The sequence below is a fragment of the Hippocampus bargibanti genome, linkage group LG09 (assembly GCF_051943395.1).
Source record: "Hippocampus bargibanti isolate YZ-2025 linkage group LG09, ASM5194339v1, whole genome shotgun sequence".
NCBI classification, from domain to species: Eukaryota; Metazoa; Chordata; class Actinopteri; order Syngnathiformes; family Syngnathidae; genus Hippocampus; species Hippocampus bargibanti.
This window is the reverse complement of record NC_142742.1, coordinates 1,159,067-1,175,967: the sequence shown is the minus strand read 5'-3', so window position 1 is coordinate 1,175,967 and position 16,901 is coordinate 1,159,067. Positions and strand designations below refer to the sequence as shown.

Sequence of the window (16,901 nt, the reverse complement as noted above, 5' to 3'; positions counted from 1 at the left end):
AATTGTCTCGCATCTCCTGTCCCATGTAAATCCGCTTCAAGTCAAAGCCGCGACCGTTCCACATATGCATGTAAGCGAAAATTCACAATGCCATTTGCGCATATTAATCGTATCGAGCAACCGGGAGCTGCCCAATTGTGATTGGACAGAAAAAATGCTGCGCTGTACTTGGACGCCATCTTGGATTTCTATTTTTGTCATTATTTCAATCATCAACGCTTCCCAATTCTTTTGCAGCGTCTCCTCATCCCAATCACGTGGGTCGAGCGTGTCTCAAGCTCAAAGTGTATGTCAGACCTCCTGGTAAGTCACCACGCACACACACACACACACACACACACACACACACACACACACACACACACACACACACACACACACACACACATATCACACCCGTGCACAAGCACAAGAGCCCAGATAGGCTATCATCGACAAATTAAAGGGCGTGTAAGAGGGTCTGCTAGCTATCTAACTTGCTATCTATTTGTTGGCTATCTACTATCTATTGTCTTTATAGCTATCTGGCTGGCTAGCTAATTATCTAGCTAGCTTTCTATTAGCTATATAGCTATCTATTCACTAGCTAGCTAGCTAGCTTTCTATCTGTTTGTGTTACTTCCTGGTTGAACGAACGCTGGCGCGTGTGGCTGCCGCTGCTCACCCACAGAAAAACTAATCCTGTGAATGTAAAGTGACCTCTAGAGTTTTTGAAAGGCGCTTATAAATGAAATGTATTATTATTATTATTATTTTTTTTAATTATTATTATTATTGCAGACCCCCCTCCATCCCAAACATCCGCTACATGTCTCCCATCTTGTCTTCTATGACGAACGCTGGTGGGGGGGGGGGGGGGGATAAAAAATAAAAACGATGGAGCAATGCAGTGCATGTAGGTCAGATGGCAGGAAGCTGTTACATAACTTTTATTTTGAAGGTCTACCAGTCAGGCATATCTGAAAAGCAGCATCCAACGTTCCTGGTAACTCGTCTCCCTTGATGGTGATGCACTTTGACGATATTGGGGGGGGGGGGGGGGGTGCGTGTGGGTTGTGGGTTTTGTGGGGGTATATAACACAAGCTTTCCAAGCGCCCCCCCCCCCTCCAAAAAAAAAATCTCTTCCGTTACTTGAATTCTGAAATGAAACCTGTCCGTCATTGCAAGCCATCTTGTGTGTGAAGTACTTGACATGGTGAATTTCCAAGTGGGTTTTCATGTGTATGTGTGCGTGGGCGCATGTCAGCGCTGTGCTCCAGATTCGCCGAATCTCTGTGATTAAACTGTAATTAGGTTGGTTCAACCCCCCCGCGGAGCTCCGCTGCTGTCGCCGCTTCCTCCCACCTCTTGTCGTCTTCTTGCCGCGCTTTGCCTCTCCGGTTGGCGGCAAAGCCTCGCATGTTGCGCGTCAGTTCAGGAAGAAGGGTTAGCGAAAACCGCGTTAGCTCCACTATGCGCTAAGTGACATGTTAGCATAATCAAAATTCAATCATCCAACATATCAAAATCGACGAATGGCCTCTATTTTTTTCTGTTAAACAAAAATAGTTTCACCGAGCTTCGGTTCAGGAAGGAGGGTTAACGAAAACCGCATTAGCTCCGCTACGCGCAAAGTGACATGCTAGCATTATCAAAAGTCAATCATCCAACATCTCACAATCGATGGATATCCTCAATTTTTTCTATCCAACGAAAACAGTTTGCAGAAAGACACAATTATTTATATGAGATGCCCCAAGATGGCACACAAACCTCGCATTCCGCCGAATCGGTTATGTTAGCAAGCATTAGCGATTAGCCAATAGCTAGCCGGACCGACAGCAAACTGTAGTGTGATAGAAGATTCTGGTAGCCGTCCGAAAAGCAAATGGTGGAGTCAGTGGCGGACTGACCGTCAGGGCCTGCAAGGCCTTCTCTGCTGGCCTAAAAATATCTGAATCACAGACTGATGTTAATTATATTTTGTCCATGAATTCTTAGGAAATAATTCGAAAAAATCTTTCAGCTTTTTTCATTACTTTCCCCCTAATGCGCTGCTTCCAGACGTGTGTCTGTCTGGAAGTAGCACTACTGAAGGCCTAGCGATGGAATCCACTGCCCGCCACTGCATATAGTTGATGCCTGAGTAACCAAGATAGTAACTTTCTCAAGAGAAGGCAGAGAAAGGTTTTGCCTAGGGGGCAGTAGTGAGCGTGACCAGCTAGCTTTTCAACGTAAGCGATGTCAAAACAAAGGCTAGCCAGATCGGGACTCTGTCCAGCCCAAGTTGGACTGTTTAATCTTTTTGCCTTTCATTCTTTTTGCCAGATCGGGTATTTTGTCGCATCTCGTCTGTGTTTCAGATGGCTCGGGATATGATTCTCCAGAACCCTTCCTGACGGACGGAGGTCAGACCTGGAGACCAGACTCTGTAGCAGGTCCAACCTGGCTCCTGGTCGCTCTCTTCTTCTGGCTGTGACCTCCTGAGTCAAACCCAGAGCCCGATCCCACTCACCCCTTCTGTCTTCCTGGAGCTCCTTACCTTGGGATGCCAGTCTGGGCCGGGCCGGACTGAGCTGGCTTCTCCCTCAGAACTCCAACACCTCCCTCAGGGAAGCCCTTTGACCCGCCCCATCCCACCCCTACTGATCTCCAATACGACCACCGGCCACCATCACTGCCACGCCCCCTGAGCCTAGCCCCTACCCCCTTTCCCAACCTCCACGGCTCAACCGCGGACCAACCACGGACACCCTGACCAGGCCTGGCTAGTCTACAGGATGGTCCGGATGTGTTGCACTCTGGGAAATGTCCTTCCACTCGAATCAGGATGTGACGACAGACTCGATGGGGTGGATAGAACTTTTCATCCATCCAGAAACTGGACCTGGATGCACAAAATGAGTTTTTGTACTCCCAAAGCCTGAAACTCAAGTCGCCAAGTCTGCGTTTTGTTTTTTTGTACAATCTAATCCAATTCTTGCCATCAACTTAACCGATTCCAGATCACGTTTGCGTCCAGGGAGGTTTTCGTGGGTCTGGCCAGTTGTAAATTTTCAGGTGGGATGTGTCCTGGTCTGTGTTTGTTGTTTCTAAACGAAAAGCATTTATCACCGCCTGTTTTCAGAACAGGCGCAAGTCTGCACTTGTCTTTGTCCAACAGGTTGGGGTGACTCGTGGAACCAGGACTTGAACTCTTGTATGAATGTACCACTTGGTCACCCGCCTCTTTTGTCTTTGTGTATTGTTACAACATGTCAGGTCGGGTCACTTCTCGTAGACCTAAGGGATCTGGGTCATGGTCTCTAAGGGGGGTTGGCTGGGGGGGAGGGGTTCTAGGTATTGGGTGTTGCAGTTTTATGGAGGAAGTGAAGAGGTGGCGACAGTCGAGCTGCATGACCACTGTGATACCCTCAGAACAACTTTGTTTGTATTGATGATCTATTTTTTCATGGGCGGGGGGAGCGGCAGGGAGGGGGGTCCAGAACCCTACCACCACTCTCGGTCTCTCAAGAGATTTTTTTTTTTAAGATGGCCAACTACTCTCGTAGTGGTTCACTGGGATCCAGTAATGGCAGATCAGATGGACCCACCGGATGGAACCAAGCAGGAACCATCCAAGGCACTCTACTGGAACAATGGACGCTTATCAAAACTGGTCTTGGTTCTTGAAACCAGTCGAAGCGCTCGGATTGTGACGGGGTGCGGTAGCGACACACACTCACACACACACATGCAGTCCACTGGTGTGCGGGGGCTTTTGTGGACTCAGTTTAATGTCAAAAGACTGGTGAAAGTGAAATGCTGATTTTGTCGCTGGGAAGTGAACATGTCAGAATTAAGCACTGTGAAGACACGCATACATGCAGAGATCCACGTCCGCCTGTATTGCCCTCGCAAGAATTTAGTGCAGGGTCCTCGAGGCCTGTAGTCCTACATGTTTTCCAAGTCTCCCTGTTGCAACACACCTGGGAGACTTGGAAAACATGAAGGACCCCAGCCCTCGAGAACCGGAGTTTGACACCCCTGATTTAGTGGCATTTGAAATGAAAAGTACAGGGTATATGTATTTTGATTGTTTTTGGTTTGATCATTTTTTTTGTACACGGGAATTTTATGGTTTTCATTGTTTTAAAATGGTGGCATTTTTTCTCAAATTCTCGAGGTCATGTCGGCCACTTTTTTTTTCAATACATGGGAATTTTATGGAAATATTCACTTGATAAACTGCCATTTTCTTCTGAAATTATCAAGGTTTTTTTATTTGTTTTATACAGTGCAAATTTTATTTGATAAATTGTGGCATTTTTTTCCTGAAATTCTCAAGGGCATGTCGGCTACTTTTTTTAATACACAGGAATTCTAAGGAAATATCCACTTGATAAACGGTGGCATTTTTTTCTGAAATTATTGAGGTCACGTGGCCCACTTTTTTTAATAACCCCGGAATATTAAGGAATTATCCCTTCTTTCAAAATGGTGGTGTCAGACTTTTTTTTAATAACCCAGGAATTATACTTTTCTTTCAAAATGGTGCTGTCGGACTTTTTTTTTTTTTTTTTTTAATACCCCAGGAATTTTATGGAAATATTCACTTGATAAACGGTGCCATTTTTTGGGGAAATTCTTATGGTCATGTACGTCATTTTCTTTCTTTTCTTTTCTTTTTTTAATAGCCCAAGAATTTTATGGAAATTTGATAAAAGGTGCCATTTTTTAATACCATGAGAATTTTATGGAAGTATCCGCTTGATAAATGGTGCCATTTTTTTCCAGAAATTCTTGAGGTCATGCCAGCCATTTTTTTCTTTTTCTTTTTTTTTTTTTTTTAATACCCCAAGAATTTTATGGAAATATCCACTTGATAAACTGTGCCATTTTCTTCAGAAATTCTTGAGGTCATGTCGGCCATTTTTCTTTTTTTTTTTTTAATTATTATTTTGTTATTTCACTGGAGCTTGCTCGAGTAATAGTGCAGCTCTAACATCCCCGCCACACACACACACACACACACACACACTTCCAATTGTAATTTCCCACTAAATTCTTGTGAGTTGCAGATCCTATGTTGAAAAACACACCATACAACACATTCACATATACAAAACACACACACACACACACACAAGGGGAAGCACTTCCTTCCCAGTTTCCTCTTATTTTTGTAGCATTAAAAAAAATCACTGTTAAAACCTCCTGCGTGGGATGCAGTGACGGGTGGGTGAGATTGTGTGTAGCCTGTTGAAGATTAAAACAAAAAAACAAAATAAAAAAAAAGACATGTCTTCTTTTATCCGACTGCTATTCTTGTCCCGGGGGTCATGACCCGAAGCTTCGTTTTCGTAAGCAGTAAGATGCCTCAGGGTTGATTTTTTTTTGTTTGAATTTTTCATTTTTCTATTGTTATTTTATTTATTTTTGCCAACTTGCGAATGTGCTGCGATGATCAGATTTCATTTTTATTTACTCCCATGTGAGAAACAAAGATGGCTGCTCCACAACAGGAAGTAGGCTCACCAGTGAACAAATGATAATGGATAAAAACTGCTCATTTATTATGATCACGCCGAAGGTAAACACGCTGCCGTTCGCTGTCCAATTCATCATTTCATTATTTTAACCCCCCCCCCCTTCTCCTTTTAATTGGCTTTGCATGTGGAACAATTGGCAAGAGGGGAATTTTGGCCTGGAAGACAGCAGTTTGGGCGCCAGCCAAGAAAAGAACGCCATGAAATACAGATGGCAACGCATCATCTTCTGTTTTGTTTTAATTTTTACTCCTGTTTGTTTTCCTCGCTCTTGTTTCCAGACAACAAGCTAATCCCTTCTTGCTCTTCTTCTTTCAAACTTAATTTTTTTTAAACGGAATTACGGAATTAGGGCAACACTTTGCGTCCCTGTTGATGAGCAATAGCGTATGATGAAATAAATAAATCTTGGACGTGCCATCTGTACTCGCTTTTCCACACATGTATACATTGTATACCTTAGAGAGTATTCTCCACTGCGCTGTTGGATCTGGCGTGAAATGATAAAAACGTTTGGAAAAATGTTGTGCAAGGACACGCACGCACGGGCTCCAGATGGGGCCGTGTGTTATTGCTGAATAATGGATGTTATGTAGATGCTATGAAAGATACATGGCGGGGCAGTGCTGGACACCTTTTGACACCAAATACATCGAACAGTGCAAAACATTTTACATAATCGTGTAATTTGGATGGATGAAAATGGATGGAATGAGGATAAAGCGATTAGGAAAATGGATGGATGGAAAAAGGATGATAGATACCCCCCCAAAAAAACTCAACATTTAGTGGGTTATGCGTCATATAATATGCTTTAGTGATAAATCACTCTTTTTTCCCCCCATGATTTCATTTGTAGTGTTTTCCCCCCTGGGGCAGTGACACCATAAAATAGCCGGCTTTATTCAACGCAATCGCTTTTCAGACTTATTCGAAATAAAGAACGATCAATTGAAAATGTAAAAAAACGCACAGGGGTCTAGGGGAAGTGTATGTTTAGGGTAAATGCTGCACTCGTGTGGGGGGAAACCGCAACGCTTCTTTTCTTCTCTCTGGTAACAGATGACGGTGAAAGCGTGCGGCGTTCAATAGTATGGGATATTCTATACCAAAACGATTTGATGTATAAAACTAAAACAAAGCTCGAATCCCTTCTGGACATGTTTATTTCCTTATTTTTAACCCCTTATCTACTACCTCTCAATCTTAATTTGTTAGCCCTTCCTTCTTCTGTACGAAAGCGCAGCAAATTGGAAAATTAATGACATTTTGGCAGGAACGGCTCACGTTTTTCTTATCCCATGAACCTAAAGGGAGGCTTGGCTGTTACACAACGGTCAGAGAAAATAATTGATAACTATATTTTACAATGTTAAGTGTAAAATAATCAAGTGTCTAAACAGAGAATAAACATTAAGGACTAACATCTGATGGTCCATGAAGGCTCTGCTGGTTCGCAACTGGCGCGCACGTATTACGTCATTACGTTGCGCGCTCGTGACCGAGGAGGAAGAAAAGACGCGAGGCGAAGTGAAGGAATCCGAAAAGTTGGCGACGAGTTCGCATACTTGACTCAAGGAGGAGTTGCCGGCTCTAAAACCTCGAAGCGGGGAGGGTTGTAACGTAAGTACCGACCGCCCTCGGATGACTTTCTCGGGTTCTCGCCTCTGCCGTCGGCGTTGTTTATTTGGGTGGCGGCGTCAGGGCAAAGCGGAACTAGCTTTAGCCGACTAGCTCCTTGGTCGGCTCCGTGGAGCGACTTTAGCTCGGAACCCGACGGTCGTCGACGGGTCACTTTTTAAGCACAATGTAAGTGACTTTTAATCGTTTTTAGGCAATATTTCCTCATATTTGATCGTTAAGGTTCAAACTTTTAGTCATCGTCTTGATTTGATCACATTTGTACGCCTACCAGTCATGATAACGTCACCTATTTTCCCAAGTCATTTTTTCTCGCGATATCTCAATCAGAATCAAGAAATGATTCGATTAACACCGATTGACTCTTAAAATTTTTATTGCGTGTTAAAAATACACATGTTATTTTCTCTCATTATTTGAATATGAATTATCTCTCTATGTATTTTATTAATTTGTTAATGTTTTCAATGTTACCATTTGAAAGCCCACTCCCCATTGAAACGTTTCCCATCAATGACCCCCAGAGAGGACAAAATGGAAGACTTTTCTTCGGCGGTCTGTGTCAAAAACGTCATGGTTAATGGAATAAGCAAAAAAAAGATGTCATTGTGTAGCTCACCAAAATCTGGTGGAACAGGCTTGGGGAGAAAAACCAGAAGTCAACTCTTGGAGCGCATGAATCGGCACGTCCACATTGGCCTTTATGCTTTGTTTGTTCAGAAAGTCATGTGGGTGATTTGAATCGCCGCAAAGGTTGGCCTTAAAAAAATAAAAATTACCCCTGACTGCAAATATCCTACATTTTCTCACGTGTGAATGGCTGTGGTGTACAAGTAACATCCGAGTTACGACCGCCGCGAGTTACGACCACCCATACTTACGACCTCTGTCACTTCATGAATATATTTTGTTTAGCATGACAATTGTGTGATTCAAATTGTTTTTTTTTTCTTTCTGCTGATATCAAAACCAAGTTGATATCGAATCAATGTTGATATCAGCAGATGTGATATCAAACCTCTTTTTTTCATGGATCATCTTCAGCGGAAATAATCAAATGTAATATTTTTATTTCAACATATTCAGAAATAATACATTTTAATATTTTTAATTCATATAAATCACTCACCAAGCCTCCTTTAGCACCAGTAATTAAACTCAGTTGTAAGAAAGGGAGCATCTAAATAATAATAGTCATCCCGACAAGCGGATGTTCCCTTTTCCTTTTTGCCATTTCCTGTTTAAAGCGCCGTCGCAGCAGCTTTAACTCCAAGGGAAACGTTAGCAAAGGAAGCGGTGATGCTAGTAAGCAGAATTCCTCCACAGACCCCCCCCCCCCCCCCCATCGTTTTAGCGCCGTCTGTGTGCCAAAATGCGTCAACCGTTATTTTAAACGTACTTGTCAACATCCTCGTAGGAGAGAGCAAGTCAGGGCTTGCCGACGCCATCTTGATTACTTTTAGACGCTCGCAAACGCCGTTCAACTGTCACAATCGGCCCCGAATTACATTTTCGAACCACTGCGATACATTCAAAATGTCACAAGGACCATAAAAACAACCAACGGCATTTTTTTTTGTTTCCTAACTGACATCAGAAAAACGTTTGATGGCATCTAAAATAGCCAAAACACGCAGGCTGATATTTTTAGTCAAATTCAAAACACCAATAAAAATGACTTCAAGTGTCCCAAAACTGCCACAAAATGAGCTCGGAACTGGGCAGATTCAGAAAGTCCCGCCCTCTTGTTCGTGACGTCACGACAGGATACTCCTTCACAAACTGCCTTGCTCCAGAATCAAAACAATGGCTTCAGAGAGTTCAGATTCGGAGAAAAAGATCCTTTCTTGTGACTCATCCAGTTATGAATATGATTCAAATAGTTCTGAAGAGGAAAGCATAAATGTGTGACATCGATTAAAAGAAGTCCTTCCGTATCAATTGGAGCCGTCTGGACTCCAATGTTGCGCCCATAAAATGCACAAGATGGCGCACAGGTCAAATCTAGCTATATGCGGTGGAATCTTTGTCAAATACGCTCCGTAGAAGTCATTTGAAGTGATTTTACAAATTATGGACGTAACTTGTCCGGACGTGCTGGTTGTCCTTTAACTTTGAAGTTGTCATTTTCGAAAGCAACCCAGCCGCTCATCGGAAGCGTTTTTGTCCTTCTTTCCTTTATTCCCCCAATTTTATGAGTTTATGCTCATTGGCGGGCGACACCCACGGCACTCACCGGCTGCTCACTTTACCCAATGATTGCGATGTTAGCTCCAAATGTGGTCAAACGTTGACTTTTACGCGGCTATAAAAGTGGCTTGTGGAAAAATAAGGCTTTGTAGCCCCAGACGGTGAACCTGCCGAAGTTTCAGTCTCATGATCGTTCCCATAAAATTTCCTTTGGCAAGTGTCAACGTTCAATCTCGTGACTCCGCTCCACACCTTCGAACCGCTTGATTTGTGAGCCCAAAACAAAAAAAATGGGATCATTTAACTCATTGACTGCCAGCCGGTGCCTTTGACTCTCTTCTTTCATCGGAAAACCTGAAGAAAAAAGTTAATTCCTAAGTTAAATAGATCTGGAGTTATCTGAGCTTGAAATGGGGACAGATGTACAAAATACATGTTTTATATAGTGCTTTAACAACAGCTGAAATGAACAAAAGTGCAAAATGCTGCCCCCTTGCGGAAGGGAAACATTGCCAGAGGTCTGACCAGCGCTTTATCGGCACCCAAACAAAAAAAAAAAAAAGAACAAATTCAGGAATGGCGCTCCACGTCATTTTTGAGCACGGATCCAAAGAAAGCATTTGCCTTCTTTACAATAAAAAATATTTTTAAAACATTGATGAATTAATTAACTAATGAATCAATTGGTTAGTTAATTAATATGCAAATACATAAATGAGTATATAATCCTGCCTTTTTACACGATGGCACAAAATGATGGAGTTTTTATAAATGTCATTTTTCACTTTGGCATTAACTTGGTAAATAATATTTCTGAATTAATGATGAATTTGTTTTGTCTATTGATTAACTTGCCCCTCCCCCCCCCCAACAGGCCGCAAACAATCGAGCTGAAAACAACAGGAGGAGCGTCCAAAGCGGCCAGCGGCAACATGGACGACATGACGGTGGAGCAGATCGCCGCCAGGGCCAACCAAGTGACGGACGAGGTAAAAAGATCCGCACGCCATGATGGCAAATTTGCTTTCTTGTTGACGCCGGCGGCCGCCATGAATATTTACAAGCCGTCCTCCGTTTCGCTCCTTCTTGCCGCCTTTTGTCAACAAGACGTTTTTTTTTTTTTTTTTGCTCACCTTGACAACAAAATGTTACAAATAAAAAAATGGCTGTCATCGGACGTGCCTGGTAGTCAAAATAGCGCCTCAGCACCTTTTCTATCCAATCACAATTGAGCAGCTCCTGGTAATTTGCTAATTTTCGCTTGACCTTGTCATCACGCGTCAGCGCAGAGCGGGCAAATGCGTCTGTGGAACGGTCGCTGCTTGGAATTGAAGCGGATTTACGTCCGACAGGAGATGTAGGACAATCTCTTTTCGTCAATGGATGCTACTAGTTTGTTTTTTTTTCTTTTTTCTTTTCAACATTGAGCTTGTACCAGACATGCACATTCCACCATGACGTTCCTGATCCACTGCTGAAAAGGATGCTTTGATCCTCTCGTCTTTCATCTAGAACTGCTTCATGTCACAGAGGGTACAGCAAGTGCTAAAGAATGACTCTCAGTGTCTTTGTGTTGTCATGTTATTTGCTATTTAGTTTTATTTTTTTTTACTTCATCGCGAGAGTGGCTGCCTTTCCAGCAGCTCCTGTATTTTGTTTTTCTACTTCTTCCTTTCCTCTTTTCATCACTTTATTTTCACATTGAAGAAATTGACATTTCCTAGCAGCAAAGGCTAATCCAATCCAATTTGGATGCACGCGTAAATCAGCATAGACGACCTCTCGGGATTGATCCAATGGGTGCTCCATGCCAAAATGGCCGACTTCCTGTTCAATTGTGTGTTTTTGTTTTTGTTTTTGTTTTTTTTTTGGGGGGGGGGGGACAATGATTATGATCATGAAATTTTGACGCCACAAAAAATGGCCTCTCTCCAGGACTATGGATTATATGGGAACAAAAAAAATATGAAGCTTGGCATTCACCTCGTTGAAAACGACTAGTTTGTACCAAAATGGCTGACCTATTGTTAATTTTGACAAATGGGTGCGGCTTAATTTTTCTCCTGCTAGGAAATGTCAATTTCTTCACTGCGAAAATAATAAAGCATAATTTATCAGCATACCGCTGTAATATTTTGCAGTCTAAAAAAAAAAGGAGTTTTTTGTGGTGTTTTTATCCTTTTAAACGTCCACCGACGCGTTGGATGATGTCATATTTGTTGTTTTCTGTCTCTTTCTTCCTTCTGCCTTCGCTTGACGTCCCGCCGTCGCCTTCTGCTCAGTGGAGGTCAGAAAAAAAAGTGAACTCTCAATTGATGTGCACCCACATGACATTTTCGTCGCCTGTCCTCCATTTTGTTCGACGCCATCAAAAGTTGTTTTTTTTTTTGCGTTGATTTGATTATTAGCATATTGCTAAAAAATTAAAACGCTTCTCTTCCAGGAACCGTCGTCCATCCGAGTCATTGCTTGCATGGTGTTTTAATCATAATAATGCATTTCATTTATCAGCGCCTTTCAAAACTCTCAGTCACTTTGCAGTCACATGATCACTTTTTCTGTGTGTGAGTCGCGGCAGCCACACGCGCCAGCGTTCACTCACCCGGAAATACCTCAAAAAGATAGATAGCAAGCGAATAGAATGCTAGATAGCTAATATGTTTTCTGACTCAATTAGCTAGCGAGCCAGCCATATAGCCAACTAGATAGCTAGTTAGCTAGTAATAATAATCTATTTCAAGCGCCTTTCAAAACTCTCAAGGTCACTTTAGTCACAGGATCAGTTTTTCTGTGGGTGAGTAGCGGCAGCCACACGCGCCAGTGTTCACTCACCTGGAAGTAACACAAAAAGAGAGAAAGCTAGCTAGCTAATAGAATGCTAGATAGCTGATAGCGCGATAGCTAATATGTTTCCTGGCTCAAATAGCTAGCTAGATAGATAGCTAATAGATTAATCCCACAAGGGGTAAATTTGCTTTATTAGCTAGCTAGCTCCAATCCAAAAATACTCTCACAATCAAGAGAGTCAAAGTTTTGCCTGGGAAAAAAAGTTGCTTTAAAATGTCCTTGTTTTGAAAATAAAAGTTGAAATACACGATATTTTACATGTCGGACTGTTCCCCCCCCCCCCCCCCCCATTGCTCGTTTGTCACCTGACAAGTAGGCCGATTGGGGGGGCGGGGCTTTTGTGGACCCAAATGCAAATTCGGAAGCTAACATGTCATCAATCATTCTCCATTTTGTTTTTGCTTTTTTTTGTAGTCACTGGAAAGCACGCGCAGGATGTTGCAAATGGCCGAAGAGGTGAGACTCGACGGCCGCCTTCGTCGTCATTGACGAAAAATCGGAAGAGAGCGAACAATTTTTTGGACGCCATTTCCCAGCTAATGTTTGCTCTTTGCAGAGCAAAGAAACGGGCATCAAAACTATGGTGATGCTGGACCAGCAAGGAGGTGTGTATGCCACTTGGGGGAGGGGAGGGTCTTGGGGGTCCTTGAAAAAGTCAGTTTGATGTTTTTTAAGACTTTTTTTTTTATAAACGTTTCCTGTGACGACTGAAATTGGGGGGGGGGGTGGACTAGCCGATCGTGTTTGATTTTTGTTTATAAAATAGCATGTTATGATTTGCGTGCGCGGCCAGATAAAATGATATGGTGGGCCGCATCTGGCCCCCGAGGCCTTATGTTGAACACCAGTTGGGTTTTTTTTCTTAGTTTTTTTTTTTGTGTGACTTTTTTGTGTCACTCAAACTGCCTTTTTTTAAAAAAAAAAAAGACTCGCCGATGGCGGTTAACGGCGCGTTGGTTTTTCAGAACAGCTGAGTCGCGTGGAAGACGGCATGGACCAGATCAACCAGGACATGCGTCTGGCCGAGAAGAACCTGACGGATCTCTCCAAGTGCTGCGGCCTTTGCGTGTGTCCGTGCAGCAGGTGCCAAAAAAAGCGCTGTCGCCCGACACCCCCCAACGCCAAAGTCAACCCCCCCCCCCTCATGACCCTCCTTTTCAGAGTTTCATCCATCGAGAACGATTCCCGATACAAGCGCACGTGGGGAATCGGAAGCGGACTCGACAGCGAAACAAACGGCGACGCTTCCAAAGTGGTGTCCAAGCAACCCGCCGCCGTTCGCAACGGACAAGCCGGTCAAGTTAACGTGGCGCCGCCGTCCGGGCCGTACGTCAAAAGGTGAGTCGTAAGTTGAAAAACCACCATGGATAGATAGGAAGGCATTTTTTGTAGAAAAAAGGACCTTGTATAGTAAGGCATTGTTGGCGCGAAAAACACGACCACGGATAGTAAGGCGTTTTTTTTTTTTTTGTAGGAAAAAAAAACAACGACCATGTATAGTAAGGCGTTTTTAGCCCAAAAAAAACCCACCATGTATAGTGTATCTAGTAAGGCATTCAAAAGTTGACCCCTTGAAACGTTTCGGAAAGGCGATTTCTCATCTCTTTAACGCCGCTCTGTCTCGTCGACGTTTCAGGATAACCAATGACGCCCGCGAAGACGAGATGGAGGACAATCTGAACGCCGTCGGCGGCCTGGTCGGCAACTTGAGATCGATGGCGATGGACATGGGCAACGAGCTCGACAAGCAGAACAAACAGATCGACCGCATCACTGACAAGGTCAAATTGGACATCTATTTATTTGTTTAGTTGTTTATTTGTCAAGATTTCCCGTGAAAGCAGAATTGTTTGGATGCAAATAGTGCATTTTTTTTAATATAAAGAATGTAGAAACCCACCTTAAAATTGGCCCTTTAAAGAACTATCAAAATGAATGAATACTGTAATTCCCGCACCCAAAAGCCTTGATTTTCTTCAAAAGATCACCCTGTGCCTTATATGCCATTCAGTGCGCCTTATATGTGAAGTCACATTGAGCCACAACAGGTCTCGCAACTACAGGTAACATCCGACTTACGACCAGACGGCCGTAAGTCGAAATGGTCCTAAGTTGAAATCAATTCAAAATGTTGAATAGAGACGGTAACATCTGACTTACAACCAAGTTCCGTTCCGACCAAGTGGTCGTGAGTCAAGATGGTCGTAAGTCGAACCCCGTTCAAAATGTTGAATGGAGACCGGCAACATTCGACTTATAACCGAGTTCCGTTCCGACCAAACGGTCGTAAGTCGAGATGGTCGTAAATTGAAATCACAAACTCAACCGCACAAAAAAAAGTTCTTATCCCGTGACTGTAAAGTGTCCTTGAGAGTTTTGAAAGGCGCTTAGAAATTAAATGTATCTTTATCATTATCCATTTTATTATTATTGATGTTGATATTATTATTATTAAATTATTGAAATTATTTATATTATTGATGTTGATATTATTATTATCACGTTTTTTTCCTCACTTTTTTTCTTTTTTTTGCATCCAGGCGGACATGAACAAAGTGCGCATTGATGAAGCAAACCAGAGAGCCACCAAACTCATCAACTAAGAACTCGCTTTTTCTCCACACACACACACACACACACACACACACACACACACACACACACACACTAGAATAGCCACGCAAGAACACACAACTCCAAAAAAAGTCCTTTGGGTTTTGTGGGAGGTGCTCTCGACATGGCTTCCGCTCTTCATCCCCCCCCCCCCCCCCAACATGGACGGCGGTTATTGTATGCGTTTAATTTCAAACAATCCGTTTATTTAATTATTCCTTCAAGCAGAGCTGTGAATGAAATCACCCCCCCCCCCCCCCCAACCGCCACCCTTTTTAAATATATTTAAAATTCCAAATGTACTTCCTCCCCGTGGAACGGACGGGGCCGAGTGAATTGTCATGTAAATATCCTTGTTAGCAATTAGCAATGCTATCATTCAGGTCAAGTGATCAGTGCGCGGGCCGCTAGCCCAGCGTGTAAATATCTCCGCAGCGCAACTTAAAAAAAAGAAATGAATAAAAACCACAAAAATATATATTTTCTTGAATTGTTTTGTTGTACTCTGTAATAAAGTTATTCCAAGTATCGATGTTGTCTTTTTTTATTTTGAGTCACTGCCCCTTGAAAACAACATTCCAACAAATTTGGAATATGACGAGGTTTATTGTTGGGAAAACGTTTACAAGAAAAATAAGTTGGAATTTTTGGGAAGGATAGATGTAAAAGCAACAAACTTAACAGGAAAAAAAATGACTCGCCTTCAAAATGAACATATGCTATGCTATGCTATGTATATGCTAAAAATTGTGATGTGGCTAATTAGGACCAAAATACGCTTCAATTGCCAAAATAGTTTGAAAGTCCTTTTAAAAAGTGATTTTTTAGATTTGAAACGGATTAAAAATTTTACATTGATGATAATGGAAACTGATGTTTTGATTCTGGAACGGATTATAGTCAAACTTTTTTTTTCATGTAGAAAAGTATAATTTACCTTAGTATAATTAAAAAAAGAATCAATGAAATCACCCTCAAATGTAACAATGCTTTATATTCATATTCTTTATTTTTTTTTATTTTTTAATGTATTTTTCCGGTCAAAAATGTTATATTGATTTATTATATTAATCAGGCGTGTGTGTGAAAGGTTTCCTCTCTTCACTTCTTTTAATTTATCTGGCTGTCTAGCTAGTTAGCTACCTCAGAGCTATCATTAGCTCGCTTGCTAGCTTTCTATTTTTGGAGTTCCGGGTTGAGTGAACGCTGGTGCGTGTGGCTGCCGCTGCTCACCCACAGAAAAAAAATATCTTGTGACTGTAAAGTGACCTTGAGAGTTTTGAAAGGTGCTTATAAATCAAAAGTATTATTAATATTAGCTATCTTTCTGTCTATTTGAGTTACTTCCGGGTTGAGTGAACGCTGGCGCGTGTGGCTGCAGCTGCTCACCCACAGAAAAAAATATCTTGTGACTAAAGTGACCTTGAGAGTTTTGAAAGGTGCTTATAAATCAAATGTGATTATTATTATTAAAATATGAATATTGTCAATTTTTTATCGTTTGTGCTTGATTTTCGTTTGCGTGGGGAAAGAAATAATGAAAAAAAGACAAGTCGCCATTTCCTTGCCTTTTGTAAGTAGCGCAACACTTGACGATGGCTGGCTGGAACTATTTTGTCGTGTGCACAGTATTTTTCCACTTGTGTAAAGAACAGAAAGAAAGTTGTCAAAAATACAAATCATTCTTTGCTTAAGTGTGAAAAAAGCTTGACTGCTTTCATTTAAAAAAAAAAAACAACCAAAAAAAGTAGCTACTTTTGCTAAATTGTGGCTTAAATACAAGAAAGTAAGGTTGATACATATCCATTTCTAAAATAATTCTCAATTGTGCTCTTATCGGAGAGCCAGGTTGCCATGGCGATGCCCACCACCCTTCACTTTTTCTTTGCAAAACGGCCGAATTTCTTCTCTTTGTCTTTCTTGGCGGAGGGTCCAGGTGACGTCGAGGAGGGAGAGGTCGGCGCTGGCAGACTTTGGCTTTTGGCCCCCGAGGGCCCCGTCGTCGCCTTCGTCGCCGCCTCTTCCTCCGCGGGCGATTGGAGGGCTTTCGCCATCGCCTGGTTCCAACGCTGCAGCTCCTCCTGAAAGGGCACGTAGTAAGG

At 42.4% G+C, this 16,901-nt stretch overlaps 3 protein-coding genes across 8 annotated transcripts in view; 2 read left to right on the top strand and 1 right to left on the bottom strand.

The window, feature by feature from the left end:
• The window catches only part of efna2a (ephrin A2a), a 35,639-nt gene extending 32,355 nt beyond the window's left edge, over positions 1-3,284 (top strand). For 2 of the 3 annotated variants that reach the window (XM_089004364.1, XM_089004363.1), the window contains 2 exons: positions 238-303; positions 2,344-3,284. In XM_089004364.1, coding sequence (XP_088860490.1) covers positions 238-303; positions 2,344-2,459 — 182 coding nt within the window. In that variant the 3' untranslated portion in view covers positions 2,460-3,284. Of the gene's footprint in view, positions 1-237; positions 305-2,343 lie in introns of all 3 variants that reach the window. The other variant, XM_089004365.1, reaches the window with a different exon arrangement.
• Positions 3,285-6,995: 3,711 nt separating this feature from the next.
• LOC148893195 (synaptosomal-associated protein 23-like) lies at positions 6,996-15,329 on the top strand. 2 transcript variants are annotated; one of them, XM_089003576.1, is made up of 8 exons: positions 6,996-7,131; positions 10,214-10,328; positions 12,601-12,642; positions 12,743-12,791; positions 13,152-13,269; positions 13,348-13,524; positions 13,823-13,967; positions 14,727-15,329. In XM_089003576.1, the coding sequence occupies exons 2-8, from the start codon at positions 10,272-10,274 to the stop codon at positions 14,787-14,789; spliced, it is 651 nt and encodes a 216-aa protein (XP_088859702.1). In that variant the 5' UTR covers positions 6,996-7,131; positions 10,214-10,271; the 3' UTR covers positions 14,790-15,329. The 2 variants fall into 2 exon arrangements, with proteins under 2 accessions (XP_088859702.1, XP_088859701.1); XM_089003575.1 differs by lacking the exon at positions 6,996-7,131 and adding an exon at positions 7,160-7,317.
• The window catches only part of sptb (spectrin, beta, erythrocytic), a 35,561-nt gene continuing 33,480 nt past the window's right edge, over positions 14,821-16,901 (bottom strand). For all 3 annotated transcript variants that reach the window (XM_089003573.1, XM_089003574.1, XM_089003572.1), the window contains one exon: positions 14,821-16,880. In XM_089003573.1, coding sequence (XP_088859699.1) covers positions 16,674-16,880 — 207 coding nt within the window. In that variant the 3' untranslated portion in view covers positions 14,821-16,673. The remainder of the gene's footprint in view (positions 16,881-16,901) is intronic.

Bases quoted from the DNA above. Each gene is read 5' to 3' on its own strand.
- LOC148893195 (XM_089003575.1), top strand. The intron at 10,329-12,600 runs GTAAAAAGATCC...TTTTTTTTGTAG, and splicing joins CCAACCAAGTGACGGACGAG to TCACTGGAAAGCACGCGCAG. The intron at 13,525-13,822 runs GTGAGTCGTAAG...TCGACGTTTCAG, and splicing joins TCCGGGCCGTACGTCAAAAG to GATAACCAATGACGCCCGCG.